At 37.4% G+C, this 19,365-nt stretch overlaps 1 protein-coding gene across 1 annotated transcript in view; it reads left to right on the top strand.

Annotated features, from left to right (window-relative positions):
• The window catches only part of nlgn4xa (neuroligin 4 X-linked a), an 82,392-nt gene that overhangs the window by 46,804 nt on the left and 16,223 nt on the right, over positions 1-19,365 (top strand). The window contains exons 4-5 of the mRNA XM_079462773.1: positions 11,874-12,059; positions 14,412-15,201. Coding sequence (XP_079318899.1) covers positions 11,874-12,059; positions 14,412-15,201 — 976 coding nt within the window. The remainder of the gene's footprint in view (positions 1-11,873; positions 12,060-14,411; positions 15,202-19,365) is intronic.

Raw genomic sequence — 19,365 nt, 5'->3', positions numbered from 1 at the left:
TTTTACTGTAGGATCCTGCAAGCCATGCAGTACTTCTCTTAGGGGTGTCAAATAGATTCTAATTACCTCGGCAGAATTAAATGAACATACGCTAATGGATCATGGGAGGCACAGCCTGGCTCCAAGGCTGTGTAACCAATTGCACTTTTCACGGTTCAGCAGGACTAGAGGGGTTGGAGGATTTCTTTACACCAGACATTCTATATGTGTTACCTTTCCATCAGGCTGTTTTGTGAACAAAAGAGGGGAAGTTATTGATCAAATTCATTTTGTCGGGACAGCTTTTGCGTTGCATTTTTACACATTTGAGGATAAGTGACCTTTCTTAATGCTTCATTAGACTGTAAAAATAAATGATTCCTGATCGACAGCTGCTTATTATTTCTCTGTTCTGCTTGTCAATGCACTTTTCATGGACACTTATCTCATCGTCATGGCAATGGTTCGTGATCAGTTCAGATAACGGCAGTTCACATGTTTCTCGTATCAGTGTGAATTTTACGTGTAGCTTTGACTTTTAGCTTTAACATTTAGGCCAAATTAACTTTCATGCTTTTGTCCTTTACTGTCGTGTACATCAATCAATAAAACCAAAGCATAAATGCTAAATTTAACATTGAATAAAATATGACTTCTTTCATTTCGGAGTTCTACTCAGAGCTACACTCGGGCTGACATAGCAAAACACTTCGACGTTTAATAGTTTAGATAAGTTGACTTCTTTCATTTGTCCAGCGGCAGTTTTCACTCTGAAATAGACTTTTGGTGACTGCTAACATTTTGAAAAACTGTGTAAGGATTAAGGACAACTATCATGTGACCTAGACATGATGTCATCTTTATTGTCACACAAGCTGGAACGATGTCATTGGAAATCTTTTTTGATTTGGTGTTTAAAATATTAAAAATATCTTTATTTTAGGTATTTTATATGGTCTAAACCAACTAAACTTATTTAAACCAAAAGAAAGTTTTTCGCTAAAAAAGGAGAGAGAGTGATTGTAAGGTACAGTACATGCCATATTAATTTGCTGCATGTGGTGAACAAAGTTGAAGTTGAACCTCAGTGTTGCCATGTCTTGGTATCACTTTATTTTTCAGACCTGTGTACTTATTACAGTAAATATAATAACTGGGTAATAACTAACCATGAACATACACCAAAACCTAAACTCCCCAGTACTGTCTTAGGTAACTGTATGTACATTACAGGCCAGTAAAATAAAGTGCAACCGAACTCTTTACTTACTCTATACTTAATATTCCCTTATGCAGCCTTCTCTGATATTATAGCAAATAACTGCCCATCAGAAATTATCTTTGCTTTCAATTATATTCAATCAGAGAAAGAGTTTTTAAAGCAACAACAACAAACCATACAACATAAAAGAGAGATACATATAATAGATCCTACTACATCCTTATGCCCAAACAAAAGAAAAAAACTATATTGTTACACATACACAGACCAATAACCACATATACACATATACCACATGATTAGTATTGTTATCTGCTCATATCCACCTGTACATTAATGTTCATAGTGTTAATGTTCATAGTATATAGTCATCTCTATATATTGTTCATAGTACATACCTACTGTAAAATATTTTCATAACTGTATAATATTTTATCAATATTGTATTCTGTATTTATTCAAACTGGATATACTGCACTTGCTAATTGCACTTCTGGTTAGACCTAAACTACATTTCGTTACACTGTACTTGTATATGTGTAATGACAATAAAGTTGAATCTAATCTAATCTAATATACAGAATACAAATTAAGATAATCTATCCAGTATGTAATATGTTTAAAGCTAGTTTATGTCAAGAGGTTTTATCAAGGTTTTATTTTAAGTGTTAAGATAACGAAGAAAAGAAAAACAGAAATTACTTCTTCGGAGTACAAAATGATTTAGAGATGATACATAACAAGAAAGAAATTACTCTTTTAAGAGCCTTTGACTTGCTGCGAATAACACTATTGAACGTTTGAGTATATGAAGACTTTTTCTACCCTTACATCTGGAGCATTTGATGTGAATTTTGTCCTGGTCAGGGAGAAACTGAGACATGGCCTGGAAGAATAGGAGTCACATCTTAGTCATAGTGACCTTGAATGACTTCAGGAAATATTAATACTTGCAGGGTTGCGTCACACCGGATGTGTACGGTCTTGATGCTTGAGATCAAGTTCAAGTCTTCCCCTGATATAAGACGGACTGATTTGAACAGATTTTCTATTATTTTAACAATAGGTTGTCTTTGTACTTTGTTTAACTTATAGAGTCTATATCACATTGGTAAATCAATTATTGTTTTCCTGTATCAGTTAGGCTATTCATCTGGGAGAATAGAATAACAAATGAAGACTTTCTGTATTAATGCACTGTTTTCCGTTAATCCCAGATTAACAGATAAATATATCTTGCAGTCTCTATTATGAAGTTAGGACTTTACTACAGAACTACAGATTCTGAGCCATTTTAAGCTAAATACAGCAGACTGGTGGTAGAAGCACGAGTTGCTTCTGGACCGGCACAATTCTCCCTAAATCAAGAACAGATGGTACCTTCACTACATCAAATAGGCTCCCTGATAATAACACATGCTCATTTGAATCACTGTTGTTCTCCATTTTATGCAGTACTAATTCTTCCTGGTTTTATCCTTCAGCTGACACATTGGTCAAAAAGCTACATTATATTTGCAATACTAATTCAGCATGTTTGCAGTTGATTTGGTTTAGACATTAATGATGTTGTACACAAATCTTTATCAGGCTGGCTACTGATTTTATTGACTCTAGCTTGGTCTAGATATTTCTAGTCTCAATCTCTGCAACTGAGGCGCGGAAAGATGGTACACTCAAACATTCAAATGTTAATAACAAAAAGAATGTCTCTGAAACACTTACGGCTAGATAATTACCACAAGTACCATCATTCTTTATATAACAAGCCTCAGGAACAGTCCAAGTTCTGATTTTATTTCTTCCAAAAATATCATTTTTTTTTATTTCAGAGTACTAGTCACGTATTATCTAAATGATACAGTCTGACAAGCTGAGTGCACCTCTTTAGGAAATGACCTCAGGCTGACGGCACAGTTCCACAGTGACAGACATAACCCTGTTGTTTACTCAGAACCAGTGGCGATGATCTTAGACAAATATAAGTATACTCAATATTGTGCCACATTGAAGTTTGCATACTATCAGTGATTGGGAGGTAATATAAAAGGAATTTAAAAAAGTTTGAGGTGAGAATGAGTCAAAAATCTTGTTTTTTTATTAGCTTTAGGAGCGTGAACATAACTCAGCTGTCATTTTATATCACAAGCGCTAATACACCCGGCTTTCACTGTGTACGCAATTTGACAGCTCTCCCTAAGCTATGTGAAATTAACTCGCCTACGTTTAACAAGTGCTCATGGCTCAGTTTTCTAATTTTTAGCTATCTGATGCCCGTTTCTAATTTTCTGACAGCAGTTCTTTGGCTTTTCTGTAATGGATTTCAGTGTTCTGGCTAGGTGTCAGTTATGGAAATAATAAGTGTTATTAAGTGTAACCCACTCTTTGATATCATCCGTGGGTGTTGCATTAAAACTATTCATTTGATGTTAACCTTGGCAAAACTGACAGGTTTTAGTTATTTCTAACTGGATGGTTACAGTTATATGATTTCAGAAGAATACCATCTAATTGAGCTGGAAGGGATAATGTGAGCCAGTCTCAGATAAAAAATCCTTAAGATGTAATACAGTTACGCTTTTCTTAATCTTTCTCCTGTATCTATGAATAAAACAATACTTATACTGCAGATAGACAAAAGAAAACAAAGGGGTATGTTTACTTGTTAAGACTGGAAATACACAGAGAAATAAATAATCTGCAATGTCAAATAACCCCTTTAGAGACAGCGAAAGGATTTCTGCAAAAGGCAAGTGTTCATCGCCTTGGTTGATGGATACATAAACATTATGATTTATTCATGTACATCCAACCTGAAAGATAACCTACATATTAAACATGGATATATTCATATTTGTATAAATAATAAAAAGAAATGTAGATCTCATACATAGTAAATTGCTGTTGTTTCAGCGTTGTGTTATCTCTTATATAACCATCATCTATCATAATATAAAGTGGAAATAGAAAGAAGGCCATGAAGCAGGTGTTGAGAAACATTCTTATTCTGAAACACGTAATGTGAATTTATTTGTTGCTATTTTATAGTAAATATATATGACATGGCAGACATAGCTGCACTTAAATCAGTCGTCGATTAATAGCTTCCAACTATATATCAGCTAAAAAACATTTTCTATTGTAACCCACAAACCCCGTACCAATAGAAGACCCCACAATACCGCATGTCTCCCCAATTAAACACCTGTATCAAATCCTCGGCCGGAGTCCTCCGAACACTGGCTATGTTAGATAAGGGAAACATGTCAAATGGGTTATGTTGGAGGAAATGAATGAACAGTAGTGGACATAACCTAATGTAGTCCATTCGATTCATTTCAAGGTCCAGTGTATGAAATTCAGCTGCATCTAGTGGTGAGATTGAGAATTGCAACCAATAATTTCACCCCTCCCTTCTAACCACTACCGAGGTTGACACAGGGCTAAGATGTTGTCATGTTTTCGCTTCTTTGCCGAAGGAATTAACATATTTACGGAACACGCTCTGTAGAGTTGTTTGAACATTTAGAGCTACTATAAAACATCATGGTGGATTCCATGTAAGGGGACCTGCGCTGTTTGTAGATAAAAACAGCTCATCCTGAGGTAAAAAACATTTGTAAGGTCTTTATACACCTCTGAAGACATAGTTATGTACTGTATATCATTTTGCATTTCTGTCAACAGATCCTGCCTAAAATTACACATAGCACCTTTAAACCAGATACTTAAGCTATTGTCACATAAAACAAAATGTGCTGCACAGTGCATGAGCACTATATACCCATTAACAAACATTTAATATTGTAGTTTTTGGCCAGTGCTTCAGAACACATACTGCATATTTGGCACAAACTTTACAGTGCACTTATAATAGGTACTTTCCCCCTGGAGCAACTTAACAGTTATGTCTCTATTTAAAGATACAATGGTGAGGGTTTTAGTTTCCTTATGGCTGCTAGTCCAGAGCTTTGGCTACCATGCACCACTGTCTCCCCTCAATCGCCACTGACCAATTTTCATTTTTGTCAATAACTATCCCAAAATATATTTGCACACACACTGACTGTATAGTCGTGCAGAAATAAAAATGTAGAGGACAATGAGGTCTAGTGTGAATGTGATGATAGGAGTCGATGGACTGGGGTTCATTTCCCATTTCTAATGGGGTTCATTTTAACCAGCACCTGCACTTCGGAAATGCCACACCAGGCATCATTACTCTGCTGACGTTATTTTGAAGCAAAAATAGATAGAAAGTGTCAAACTTCTTGGGATTGTGCTTGTGTGTGACCTCATTGAGCTTATCTAGATCTTCTCTCACGTCGCTTCCTTTGAAAATTAAGTTTCATCTGGGAGCCAAAAGGATTATCTTTCTGATAATAACACAATTAGGTGCTATTACTGTCAGCCTTTCAGAATGTCGACATGCTTTTCTTCAATTTCTCTTAAATTTTTTTGCATATTTTGTTTAAAAACAGTAGTTAATGACTGCCAAACCTTTGTATTCAAGAGTAAAGAAGGATTTGGCACTTGCAACACAGTTTGATGATTGTGACAGTTAGACAATAAGAACGTTATAAAATTACAGTGTGTCACCACAAAGGAATGAAATCAATATTTACATTATTTCCCTATGAACAGTTATCCTCTCCAATCTGACATATTTATTTATATCAGTAACGAAAATTAAAATGAGTGTTCCAGTCAATTTGGAGCACCACCACTCCCTTGTCATGGTATCATTTCCGAATCTTTGTTTATGGAACTAATCGATATTTCTTCTGGATGTGCAGTCTAGACGTACCAGGCAATTTACAAGTCACAAAGTAAATAGAGCCATTGCACATCTCAGCAACCTCTGAGGAAATTAGTAATACATTGGAAACTGTTTTTACCTGCTTGAATTTAGCTAAAAGGCATTTTAAGTTTATGCTTCAGTTCCCAAAGTCATTAAAATCCAAAGGACACAATGCAATACCTAGTTTGTTCTACATTATGTTTATGGAAATGTGTAATTTATAATAAAACAAAAAAACAGAAACAGATCCCCGGTGGGGAATTTTGAATATATTATTTTCTGATATATGGCATTCAACGTATATAACAGACAACCAATACTGTCCAATGCATTCACAGAAGGATAATATGAGACTTTTTATTCAGCAGATAACGTTATTCTTTGATCCCTTATGCTCTGGTTTATGGTTGCTTACATGATATAGCTGCATTCATCCTCTTAAAGAGCAGCATAAATGGTACGTGACTGTCTTACATAGAATTCCAGAGGTTTAGTTTTGGGTGTGTTCGAGTCTAAAAGGGATAGCTCACCCAAAAATGAAAATTCTGTCATCTTTACACTCTCTTGTTTTTCCAAACCTATTTATATTTCGCTGTTCTGATGAACACAGAGAAAGATATTTGGACGAATCCTTGGAACCAAACAATTATTGGCCCCATTGACTACCACAGTCGGAAAAAGGACAATGGTAGTTAAAAGTGCCCCAGAACAGTTTGCTGCTGTGGAGGGCGCAGTAATGAAACAGACAAGTAGCTGTACTAACAAGCCCCGGAGGCTGTTTTATTACAATAGACACTGTGTTCGGGTAAGGGTTGTGTGTGGGGAAAAGGCTTTAGTTTGTACGGGTGTCTGTGAGTCTTGTGATGGTCTCCGATTGTGGTTTCGGTGTGCTTGTGTTGTGGTGCTCTGCCGGTCGTCAGCCGCGAGACTACTGAGACAAAGAGATACAATGTTAGTTAGCATCTGGATGTAAGGAGTTGTAGCACACCCAGTTCCTCTCTCCATCTCCTCTTATGCAGCTTCAGGTGCTGACGATCGGCAAGTGCGTGGTGTTGATTGCCTCCGCTTCCATGGCGACGCTGATTGCGCTATAGAGGACTCGCCACAGCTGCCCTACATTCTTCAAAATATCTTCTTTTGTGTTCAACAGAAAAAAAACAATTCTAATAAAATTTTCCTTCTATGGTAGTCAATGGGGTCCAAGAACTGTTTGGTTACAAACAACGGTATGTTGCTATCCTCCCTTTATGCCGCTCTCCTTCTTCCAGCCAATTAATCTTAATGATTGACTCTTATATTTGAGAACTCTGCAGACACCAGGCAGATGCCAAGAATGCTTTTTATTCCTAAAGAGACACATTACCATACTCTCTCAGTCAAATCTGTCATTCGTCTGTAGCTGTCAGGAATAGCAGACTGACAGGTGGAAGTGCAGGAAAAGATATTTGTCTGCAAGCACAATTTATAAACCACTAAACTTGCCTACAGGTACAGTATATTTTAAGCAGATTTTGGTTATAAGTGCTTTCTTTCATCCTGAAAAGAGACCACCGTACCCATATTTTCTTAAAAAAAAACATCTCGTCAACTTTTCAGGTTTCCTGTTTACTTTACTGCTTCAAAAAGTCATAACTGTCAATCTAAACCTCTTCAGGGATTTTTGCCGGTGCATAATTGTGCCGCACACACCATGGTGTCAGGAACAGCGTGATCACGTTTTCTTTCCAAACATCCTGCTGATGTGGGTTAGTGATACGTTTGGAAGTGTTTTAGCAACAGGAAGCGGCTGTGAGGCTGGATAGATGCTTTTTGTCACTGTTTCTCAGCCTTCTGATCTCTTCATAGTTTTTTGGAGTTGGTTATTCGAGTGGTGACCTACATTTCTGTGCCCATCTCTCATCGCCTTCACCATTTAATACGGAAAAGGATTAGTGAGGGACTTACTTTGAGCAACATACCGGGAACTACATCAATCCTTGTAGAATTTTCCGGAGTGTCTATCTTAATACATATACAAAACCATCCGGAACACTTAATACTTATTAATGTAATTCTTCTCTCAGTAAAGGGCAATTATATGTTACTTTAAGCTTCATGGAATATTCTGGTTTTCCTCGGACTCTTTACAGTACAATTACATTTATTAATCTCCCAAATGCTTACAGTTCAATGCATTCATGCTATACATTTAACAGTTTTTCTTAGTAGTTTTGACTACATACTGAGTTTTGACTATAGTAAATTCTAGTATAATTAAGTTTTACTGCAAATTAAACGACAAATGCTGTTGACTTTCATACTATTATTGGTAGCATTTATATTGAGGTTTTACATAGATCAGCTGGAATCCAAACTCATGCTGTTGAATACAATGATTTTTACCTAGAATCACTGTGCCACTCTTGTTACGTACAGCGAAAAAATTGTCAAAATGTCCGATTTTGTGAAGAGATTGACATGACAGACAAATTAGACCAATAACAAAGACGACACGCTGAAATTAATGAAAGAGAAATTGAAGACATCATAAAGTCTAGAAATGAGGTGAATACTCATAAACAGACTATGTGCTCTGTTCGTTGTTTTCAGTCCTGGTGTCCTGGTGTGATGTAAAAGGTATTGTAGTGCGGTAGGCGGGACGAGAGTCGGGATGCGAGGCCGGTGCGTGAGTGTTTACGAGCGTCAGCTGTACGTGCGACGGTCTCGTATCACGGAGGAGATTGTGGAGCATAAGAGGTCGAACGATCGGACCGTCAGTGAGAGAGGAACAGGCCTGGATTTTATGGTGTGGTATTTACGTGCGAGTTATTTATTAATTAAAAGTTCGTTTATGTTCGCCGGTTCCCGTCTCCTTCCTTCCCTTTTATGGAACTTTGTTACACGTATGTTTATTGACTTTAAAACAATGTTCATGTATAAAAATAGAGACATGTTAATGTTAATAGATAAACACCACAGTCTTTAGGCACATTTTTCATTGTGTTCTGCGTCTGTGTTGCTTGGCAGCCGCTGTTTCTGAGGAGCTACTTTGTTTGGCGGAAGAATATATTTCTATTAAAATAATTACATAATATTTGCTGTGTTTAACTTCATGAAACCTTACTATGCATATGAATTAACCGTTTTATAAAACCAATAAGCCCCGCGAAGCCGTGGGTTACAGTGCATTTTATAACAGCTTAGGGGGTTTTAGGCACTCCGCTTAGCGGTCGTGCCTAACAACGCCCCTTAGCTGTTATAAAATGCACTGTAACCCACGGCTTCTTGGGGCTTATTGCTTTATTGCCACACTCTTGTTACATTTGTAAATGATGGCAAAATCCAAAAAATAAGTTTAACAAACGAAAAGTAAGATCTTCTTATGTTAATTTGATAATTTAATTTCCTATTTCCTGAAAAATGTATAATAAGTAATAAAACTTGTATTATTCTTACTCAATTTCATTAAATAATTTTTATTCATGTTTTACACCACATTTTTACATTTACTCATTTAGCTAATGAGTTCATCGACTTAAGACTGAGTAAAGCAATTAAGTAATTCATGTTTTAGATAGAAACAACAGACCAAATCTTTATTTAACATTCATTCCATCTCAGAAAAATATAATTTAATCATTTCATAGATTCAGTTGAAAAAAGGAATCATCCACCAATACAGTTCTATAAGTAATAGAAAAATTTAGGGGGCACAACACAATCAAAACATATCAGGAATGTATCCATACAGTACATACAGTACATACTATATAGAGTACTATATTTCAACGTTTGATAAGCTGGTTCTTCATCTATGCTATTTTGGATGCAGGGAATGCTCACTGGTTGTGTGTTTGCTGTTGAATGTTTTACCAACTTGTAATAATAGCACCATTGCAAAGGCGGCATTGTATTGTGGAAGGTTTCATCAAGCAACACTGAAAGAACTTCATTTTTATTTTTCAGTATAATTGGATCTATCATACTTCCTGCTTATCTCCTTCTGTGACTGGAGGGGCCAAGTCACTGGACAATATATAAAGTTAAAACGATCCCAATTTAGGTATTTTGCGACAGAAAGTTGGGTCAAACATGGACAAACTCAACCATGGGTAATTTTATGTTACAACTCTGTACTACCCAACACTTTGAAAATAACACAATAACACGACGGGCTCAGCCATTGAGTAGATAAAACTACCCCACTGAGTGTACACAGTTGTGAGTTCTGAAAATATTTTCAAATATTGCGATATTTTCATAAAAGTTTTATTTCAAAAGTTAAGTCCTAGAGGAATGCTTTACACTGTCCTTGGCTTAGAGATGGCCTTGAAGCACACACTGTGAATGGATTATTGAATAATGTTGTAAAAAATGAGAGATACAATGGTGGACAAGGTGCCACATCGCACACTGCCAGCAATGTTCCGTTTCATCAGCAAGTGCATTCATGAGCCTGCTGTGGAGGCGTTGATGATTTGGTTGAAATACCTCCTCAATACTGTCAATCTAGCAATAGCATTCACAGTCCTTGTATAAACGTTTCCAGCCTTTCTTTTCTGTTTGTGTCAAAGTGATATTCTGCAGGCAACCTCAGCATTGGGTTTTCAGTTCTGCTAATGATGTTTTCTTGGTTTTTGTGCAGTCCCCTACCCAAAGCAAACCTTTACTTTGTAGGCATGACCAAATGGATCAGCCCTCCTTCCATTGCTTCTCATCCTATTTGTCCAGAACTATTTGGTCTGGGACTAGCCCCCATGCGGTATACCAGGAGAGGGTCTTTGCATGCAATCAGAACCGGATATCCAAGCCAGGGCAGGGTAACAGAATCGACCCTCTTGAGGCCGTTCCGGGTTTCGCCAATGTGTGTAGAACAGTCAGCAAATTCGTCAACCAGTTTGTGATTTTGTGCACATTGACAAGCCTGTTAAAGGATGTTGGCACACATACCATTCGCTGATCAGAGCAGTGGGGTTTTAATCTAAGGCCTTTGAGGAAATATCTGTTGCTGAACGTTGTCACTTTTGATGTAGTGTCACTCCAGATATGAAGTGATTTTGTGAACTAATCACAATTTAATAGGAAGGGATGCTGGACTCCACCAGCAATTCAAATGTTAATTTTGATTATAATCTAGTTATTTTTTAAAGACACAAAATAAAGTTGCAGTCAATCCATCATTTTCATGTCATTCGAGCGATTTACCCTTAACCCAATGACAATACTGTCATCTTATGTTCCAGTATAAATGAGTTGCTAAATTGGATCAATTAACATGGAAGTATAGCCTCAGCTTTTTCCATAAAGACGGTTGAATAACCCTATTATACTTTAAAATGCAACCTTGAACTTTCCTCTATGCCTGTCTCAGCATGTCTCTCGTACCTGAAGTGGGGCATTTTTTATTATTTTCACTCAATGATGACTTCAGTGAAAGGACAGATTGGGTACAGAGGTAAATAATGAGAGGATTAAGGGGGCAGCCATTAGTGACCTTAACATGAAATAACAGCGAAATGCCATTAAGGGTCTCTTCTCACAGTTTTGTGTTCACCCTTTTTATGTGTCAATTGCAGTGATGTTTTGTGTGTGTGTGAGTGAGTGAGTGAGATTTGAGACGGATGTGTCAAGTAAAAGACAAAAATGAAAATTTTTATGTGCATTGATTTCAAGTTATTTACAATAATGCAGCTTGGAATTGCATTAAAACTGGCATTGTTGGTTATAAACAATACACATGAAAAAGAGCAATTTGTTTTTTAAAGGCACAAAATGAAAAACCACAAGATTAATTAACATCTGCTAATGTCATAAAGCAACAAATTACCTTCTACATGTATTGATGTCAAAAGCATTTTCTCTAAACTTTGTTGATCTTTGTTGTGTCACTAGGGTTCCTGAGCACAGGTGATCAGGCAGCCAAGGGGAATTATGGGCTGTTGGACCAGATCCAGGCACTTCGGTGGATCAAAGAGAACATACAGGCTTTCAAAGGCGACCCGAAGAGGGTGACTATATTTGGATCAGGGGCTGGGGCCTCCTGTGTAAGCTTGCTGACTCTGTCACACTATTCAGAAGGTAAAGAAATTATTAAAAGATTGTCAGTTCCCTTTCTGCCGGTCTCTTGACGTTGTGTCGAACCGACAGATGGGGTTTGTTCTTGAGAACCTAACAACTCTGATTTTTCTTTTTAAAAGGCCAATGAAATTGGCAAATTGTGCCCATTCGTTTACCTTCTGTTCTTCGGAACCTGCGAAGCATCGTCTTTATGCTAAACAATTTATCGCTCTGTACTTACCTACTGGACCATACAACGCATATCAGCGGATTCGACCCCGTACCTCTCTTCCGGACGTGCATGATGAGCTCATGAAGACCGGGTACGCCCCCTTATTTGCATGTTCACGTCAGACGAACTCCATTGCCTTAACTTTCCTTGACATTGGCAGCTGGAGATATGTTGTTGTACCCCAGGTCGAGCGTGCAGTCGCAGCACACCTGTTCATGCAGTCTTACATTCGTGCCGAACGCTTGCACTGCTGCGGTTTAAGCTGCCCCTGCTTGAGGGAAGACACGATTTAACTGCACGCAGCCACTGACTTTGCGTAACGGCTGAATAGGTGACGTCGCACGCTGGGTTGGCCGATGGCCATTCCGGTCCTTTATGCCACAACGCCAGCTGCAGCGACACGGTTATCCTTGCCAGGTTCTTCAGCCCAAATGGTGACTGAATGGGCACGCCATCTTCCTTTTATACCCGTATGTACGGGAAGGAGACTGGCCGCCCTATTCGTCAATTTTATTGGCCTTTTCAAAAAAGAGTTGATAGGTTCTCAAGATCAAACCCCATCTGTCGGTTCGACACAACGTCTCGTTCCCTCCTTATTTTCATAGCATACAATATGAATAATTGTACTCAATGATATTACTCGATTCATTACAAAAGCAATAAATATCGTAAAATGTCAAAGTGATAGTTGATGAAAATTCATTCTGTACGAATTTCTTTCTTTAGCAGAAAACTGAAAGTTGGTAACAGAACAGTGCCGGCACCCATTCACTTCTATTGTTCACTTCTAGCAAATTGATTTTTGGGTGAACTATCGCTTTAAGACACTACTATGTACTATTATACTTATGAAATAAAAAAATGCCTTTTAATATTTACACTTGAACCATGTCCTTTGCACTGATATATCGATGTGTTTTATAACCCAGAAGACCTTGGTCTCGGCGTGACAGGCTCCATCTAATTTTTATGTGCAACAACAACCCTACAAGGCATTCATCTAGAACTCAATTGTCCCACCATAAACATAGATTTTACCATTTAATGTTCAGCCTGGCTAGATAGCAGACAAAATCTAGTAATGGATCAAAAGACCTCTGGCTACAGTTACTCCAACGTTACACAGCCCCGAATAAGGAAATGCCATATTTGATCAAAATAACATGGACAAGATGTGCTGATCGCTCTTGGTGTTCCTGTTTAGAAGGTCGGCAATGATTTATGAATGATTTATGAATTACATAATGTAAATTGCAAAGTGCAGAGAGATACATATTATTTTGCTTTTAACCCTTACTACAGATAGGTCTGTATGTCTAAAGAGTATAATGTGTACCATTGAAATGTCTTGAGCTCTTTTATGTTTCCCAATCACACCAAATGCATATTAATTGCATCTGGATAAGTGCATAATTGCTGTCCATTTCTTGGTATAAAATAAATATCTCACATATTTCTTAAGTACCAGAACCTATATAAATTCTGACCTATAGAAGTGCTTTATATATATATATATATATATATATACAGCATATATTATTTTCTATGTTTCTTGTTACATTATTCACATCCTACAGCTTAAGATGACTGGCAGACCAGTTTTATCTGAACCCCTTAAATTTAGTTAATTATTTATTTTGTGCATTGTTTTTCCCTATGATTATTTGAAAATCTATATGTGAGTGAAAGCTATTTTTCACTCCCTGTCAGTTCATGAGAGGCCTCGGTTCAGTCTAGCGAGATGTGTGCCCCAAGGTATTGCTATTTTCTAGGACACAGTCTGTGTCATCGTGTTATTGCCACATCTGGCTGAGCTGACAAAGGTACAGCATGCATATCACTTGGCAACTATGTCACGTATTATTGTTTTTTTTTTCAAATAACAGTATAGAAGGAAATAAACAACTCAACCAGAAAAAGAAAAAGTCTATTTAATATTATACCTCAGGCATCATTACATAGCATTCTTATACGATTTATGTGCTTTCTGGCAAGGTACCTCAACCGAATGACGTACTTTAATCATGTTTTTGCTTTCCTTTGATTTTGTTATTTCAATACCTCTGTCCTACTCATTGTTTTCTTCCATTCTTACACTGATCAGTAGCTCACCATTTCTCTCTTTTTATTTTTGTTATCAGATTTGTTTCAGAAAGCCATCATCCAAAGTGGGACTGCTCTGTCAAGCTGGGCTGTCAACTACCAGCCAGCTAAATACACGCGCATCCTGGCTGAGAAGGTGGGATGCAATATGCTAGACACTATAGATTTGGTAGAATGTCTGCAGAACAAAAACTACAAGGAGCTGATAGAGCAGTACATCACACAGGCCAAGTACCACATCGCTTTTGGGCCAGTTATTGATGGCGACGTCATCCCTGACGATCCACAAATTCTGATGGAACAGGGAGAGTTCCTCAACTATGACATCATGCTAGGTGTCAACCAGGGGGAGGGTTTTAAATTTGTAGATGGCATCGTGGACAGCGAGGACGGTGTCTCTGCAAATGACTTTGACTTTGCTGTGTCTGATTTTGTGGACCACCTCTACGGTTATCCAGAGGGCAAAGACACGCTTCGAGAGACCATAAAGTTTATGTACACCGATTGGGCTGACAAGGAGAACCCAGAGACCAGGCGAAAAACTTTAGTCGCACTTTTTACCGATCATCAGTGGGTGGCTCCAGCGGTGGCAACAGCAGATCTGCACGCGCAATACGGATCTCCGACATACTTTTACGCCTTCTATCACCATTGTCAGAGTGAAATGAAACCTAGTTGGGCGGATTCGGCACACGGAGATGAGGTGCCTTACGTGTTTGGAATTCCCATGATTGGTCCCACGGATCTCTTTAACTGCAATTTTTCCAAGAATGATGTCATGCTGTCGGCAGTGGTAATGACCTACTGGACGAATTTCGCGAAAACAGGGTAAGACAAGTTTTAAGTATTAATGTTCCATTAATAAAAATAACACCGTATGACTGCATGAATAAAGGTACCAGTTTAAATGTGTCAGGTGTACACCACCAGTCAAAAGTCAAATTTAAAATATTTTTTGTTATACTGGTGTTGTGCTGTAATTTTGTTTTATTGGCCAATGAAACAGGGTTATTTGAAAGTGTTGTGTTTCACCCTCCACCAGCGCTTGCAGTCTCTGCTCTGTGCCCATTAGTGTAGTGACCTTAAAGTTCTAATGAAGCATCCAGTCAAGTTAACTTTATTTATTGAAGGGGTTTCCACTCCAATCAAAAAGTATATAGTAAATCAGATTAGTGTTACCATTTAAAAGAAAAAAGGATGCCTTATAATAGGTTTTGTAGCAAGGGCACCGCCATCTTCCAGTACCACTGACCGTGACGTTGTATATATCGTGGCCACGAATTAAGAACCTGCAGGACTATAGATTTACTGTATAACTACATGTTATTCTGGATTTTGTTTATGAATGCTGCTGATGAGTTTGAAGTAATATGGGCCTAGTTAGGTATAGAGGATAAGGGATTATGGTAAAAGTTGGGTTACAGTTGGGGTTATAGTCAATTGGCACTCTAGAATTCTTGATTCTGATTGGCTAGTTATGACATTCCAATGTATGTCTTTTATCACACTGAAAGGTTTACTTTGCGATAGAAACCTGGATGTACATTACGATACTTATTATACAGCCTGTCCCAAAATTTAAATATGTGAAACACAATATGTGACCCTGGGCAACAAAACGTCATAAAGGTCGAAATTTAGATTTTTACATCACCTGAAAGCTGAATAAATAAGCTTTCTATTGGTGTATGAAAATATCTGGCGCGAGATACCACTTCTTAAAACTGCGGAATCTGGGGGTTAAAAACTAAATATTGAGAAAACTCTCTCCATGGGCTTGCCGATGTAATGAGACGTTGTGGAAAAAACACAAAAGCAGAAATTCTAAGCTTAACATAGATACCAAACTTGAGAGGGTAATACCCATATACTGTAGCGGGTAACAGCGAGTGAAGTTTGTAGGTGTGTTTCCGCCGGGAATTTTTGTTAGAATTTTGATGCATCCACTCACAAAGATAAAGTTTTGTATATTTACGGTCGGCAATTTATAAAATATCTGATTCAGTGACGTGATGCAGTAGTTTGAAAAGTGCCTGTCAAATGCAAGCTCGACCTGTTTCTCTGTTGGCAACTTTGCCTATGTTATACTTTTGGTGAAAAATAAATATAATTCAATACTTCAACTCAAGTAGGAGTAAAAGTACCACAATTTAATTATACTTAAGAAAGTAGAAAAATCGACAAATTAACATATTTGCAATGAGTTATTTTTCACCGCTGAAGCCAACAGCCGATATTAGGAAAAAAGGCTTTTATCAACCAAAACCGATAATTGGCTGATATATCAGGGCATCTCGACTATTCTGTACACTGCTGTACTGCTGGAAGAATACAATGTCAGTTATCCTGTGCACATATTTAGACATTAATGGGGTACTGAGGCTCTTGATTCAATGTTTTCTCATAATAGTTTGACCATAATAAGTAATCGACCTATTCAGTATTATACAGCTTGTGCAGTGTTGAATAGGTTTATCTATTTCTGTTTGTGTCATATTAAAAGCATGGAAATTATTGTGTTGAGACATTCTGTTATTTGAAAGTTCTTACTGAATTACTGTACGTTTTATTACTGTAAGAGCCGCACATGACATATAATGTGTGTCGTCATGAATAACCCAGTTACAGTTTTTTTTAAGCATAACCGGTGAAAACAGTTTGGAGGCTCGTGCACAATACTGCTGCGGATAAACACTGCACTTTCTACTTAGGGAGCTTAACCTTATTGAGTGATGTTTTCTTTTTAAACAAAATTACCCTCAGTGGTCTTACTGTATCAGAACTTGAAGACATAACATAGTCACTCCAGACCATACCCTCATACATTTAGGGTTCTATTCACACTCCATTGGTTGTTGGCCGAACATGGTCTCCACTCCAGCTGATGCCTCTGTGTCAGGAGATGGATTGGCAGGCTCATCAGTCCCTCACGTCAAGCTCCTCTCCACCCTCTGGCTAAGTGTTTCTCACTCAGTGCAAGTACTTTAAAACGGAGCAGAGAAACAAAAGCAATTTCAGCAGCACTTGGAGAATGCTCACTTTGCAGGAGAGTCACTCCAGCCTCTGGTAAACACTCCACTGGTGATATCAGCCTGAGTGTTCCCAAAAAATGAGACGAATAAATCACGTATGGGGAACGCGTAACATACGATTGGGAGGTTTCGCCAAAAATAAATTCTGCTCGGTAATAGCACATGCTATCTGCGTTGTTTCAGCAGCTGATTCTATATTGCATTTGGTGGAATTGGCGATTTTGTGGGTTGTTTCTCAGTGATACCATTTGATAAAAATGTCCAGGAGTTTTGTGAATAAGACGCAGCTTTAAAATGCAAATAGATTGGCCTTTAGACATTGTTATTTTGCAAGCTTTTCATTATTTCTCCAATATAAATTAATGCGGTAACAGGATTTTGTTAAAACACCTTCAGTTAAAATTTTGACTGAAGCTTTTTTATTTGATTTAAATAATCAATCAGTCGATTTAAAGGACAAGTTCATACGGCTGTAAACTATATTCTACTAATCTTTTGAAGAAAAAACAATAACATTTCTGTAAAGATTTATGTTTCTAAAGGTTTCAATTAAAACACCATTCTGAACCTTAAAACCTTTAAATTTTGTAGTGTGTTTTGAGCATTATTTAAATAGGATTTAATTGTGTTCTATTGATTAACACCCAACCCATAGAATACAGCACATACCATTATATACCATGTACCAGAAGACACCATTTTAGTTTACATTAAATCCAATAAAATTTCCATTTTGTCCAATGAACCCATTACATTTTCTATAGTTTTTTTCAGCAGGGTAGGTAGGACCACAACCCTGATATCCATTTCCTTTTTTAGAGCAAGACATGGTTCATTAATATCAGCACTGAGGAAAATAAACATCCACTAGTGCTCTGTAAGTCAAGTAGACATATCAGGTCAGGCTTCAATGGAGCATTTTGAAACATTGAACATTAACATTGAATTTCATATGTCAGATAAATTGTACATATACATTTTATTACACTTTAATAATAGATTTGACATAAAAACCTGATGGTACACTTTAGTGAATGTCTATTTCTCTCTGAAAGCAGAACAGTTCCACTGTGAGCTTTACAGAAGAAATAAAATTAGCACTAACCGCAGTGATGTTACATTATTCTGCCACGCATCACAGCGACACTGGACGAGTCAAATGGGGTCAATGAATGCAGTCAGCTTTTTTTGGATCGGCCTGTCAATGGGATCTGCCAATACCCTTTTGAGAGAAAAATGGTTGTTAGATATTTACAGTTACCCAGACGCTCAATAAGATCACTTTTTAATTTGGAAACAGAGTTGAGGTTAAGGTGGTCTGTACATAATCTTATAGTACCGTCTGTCTTGAACCCCATTCACACAGACCGCTGATCCCAGAAAATTGCCCCAAAATTGCCAGAGTGCCTTCTGTGCGAACGAAAATGCATCAGGGATTGATCCAAAAAGTGATTAAGGAAAGGGGACCTAATAACATTAATGGGATCAGTCCCGGACAGGGCCCTGTGAGAACAAAAGTCAGAAATAATGCCATAAAAGCCATGTAGTGATGACACACATATATAATAAATCGTAAATTATTTCGCTATAAAAACAAATATAGGTAAGCAAATAATTTCGTTCGTTAGTAAATCGAAAACAAAAAATAGGCCTACTTCTCGTCTTTAGCTAAATCCAGAGTCCTAATCACCAAACTTAAGGTCAAAATGTGAGAATAGCTTTGTCTGCAGTTTAAACTTGAAATTATTTTTATCAAAACTATTAACATGAAAACACACAGTGCTTCAATAAACTTGATCCCACCAACCTTTCAAAACACAGCTGTGTGCACCTGCCGTGCTCGTGCTGTGCTGCAAAGAAGCCTCTTCGCATCATTCCATCATATTTCTAATTTATGCTCAGAAAACAAGCAAATCTACTTACATTTTTTTCCTACAACATTTTATATTTATCTTATATT

The sequence above is a fragment of the Barbatula barbatula genome (genome assembly GCF_947034865.1).
Source record: "Barbatula barbatula genome assembly, chromosome: 8".
NCBI lineage: Eukaryota > Metazoa > Chordata > Actinopteri > Cypriniformes > Nemacheilidae > Barbatula > Barbatula barbatula.
The sequence above is the reverse complement of the archived record's forward strand: the minus strand, read 5'-3'. Positions and strand labels throughout refer to the sequence as shown.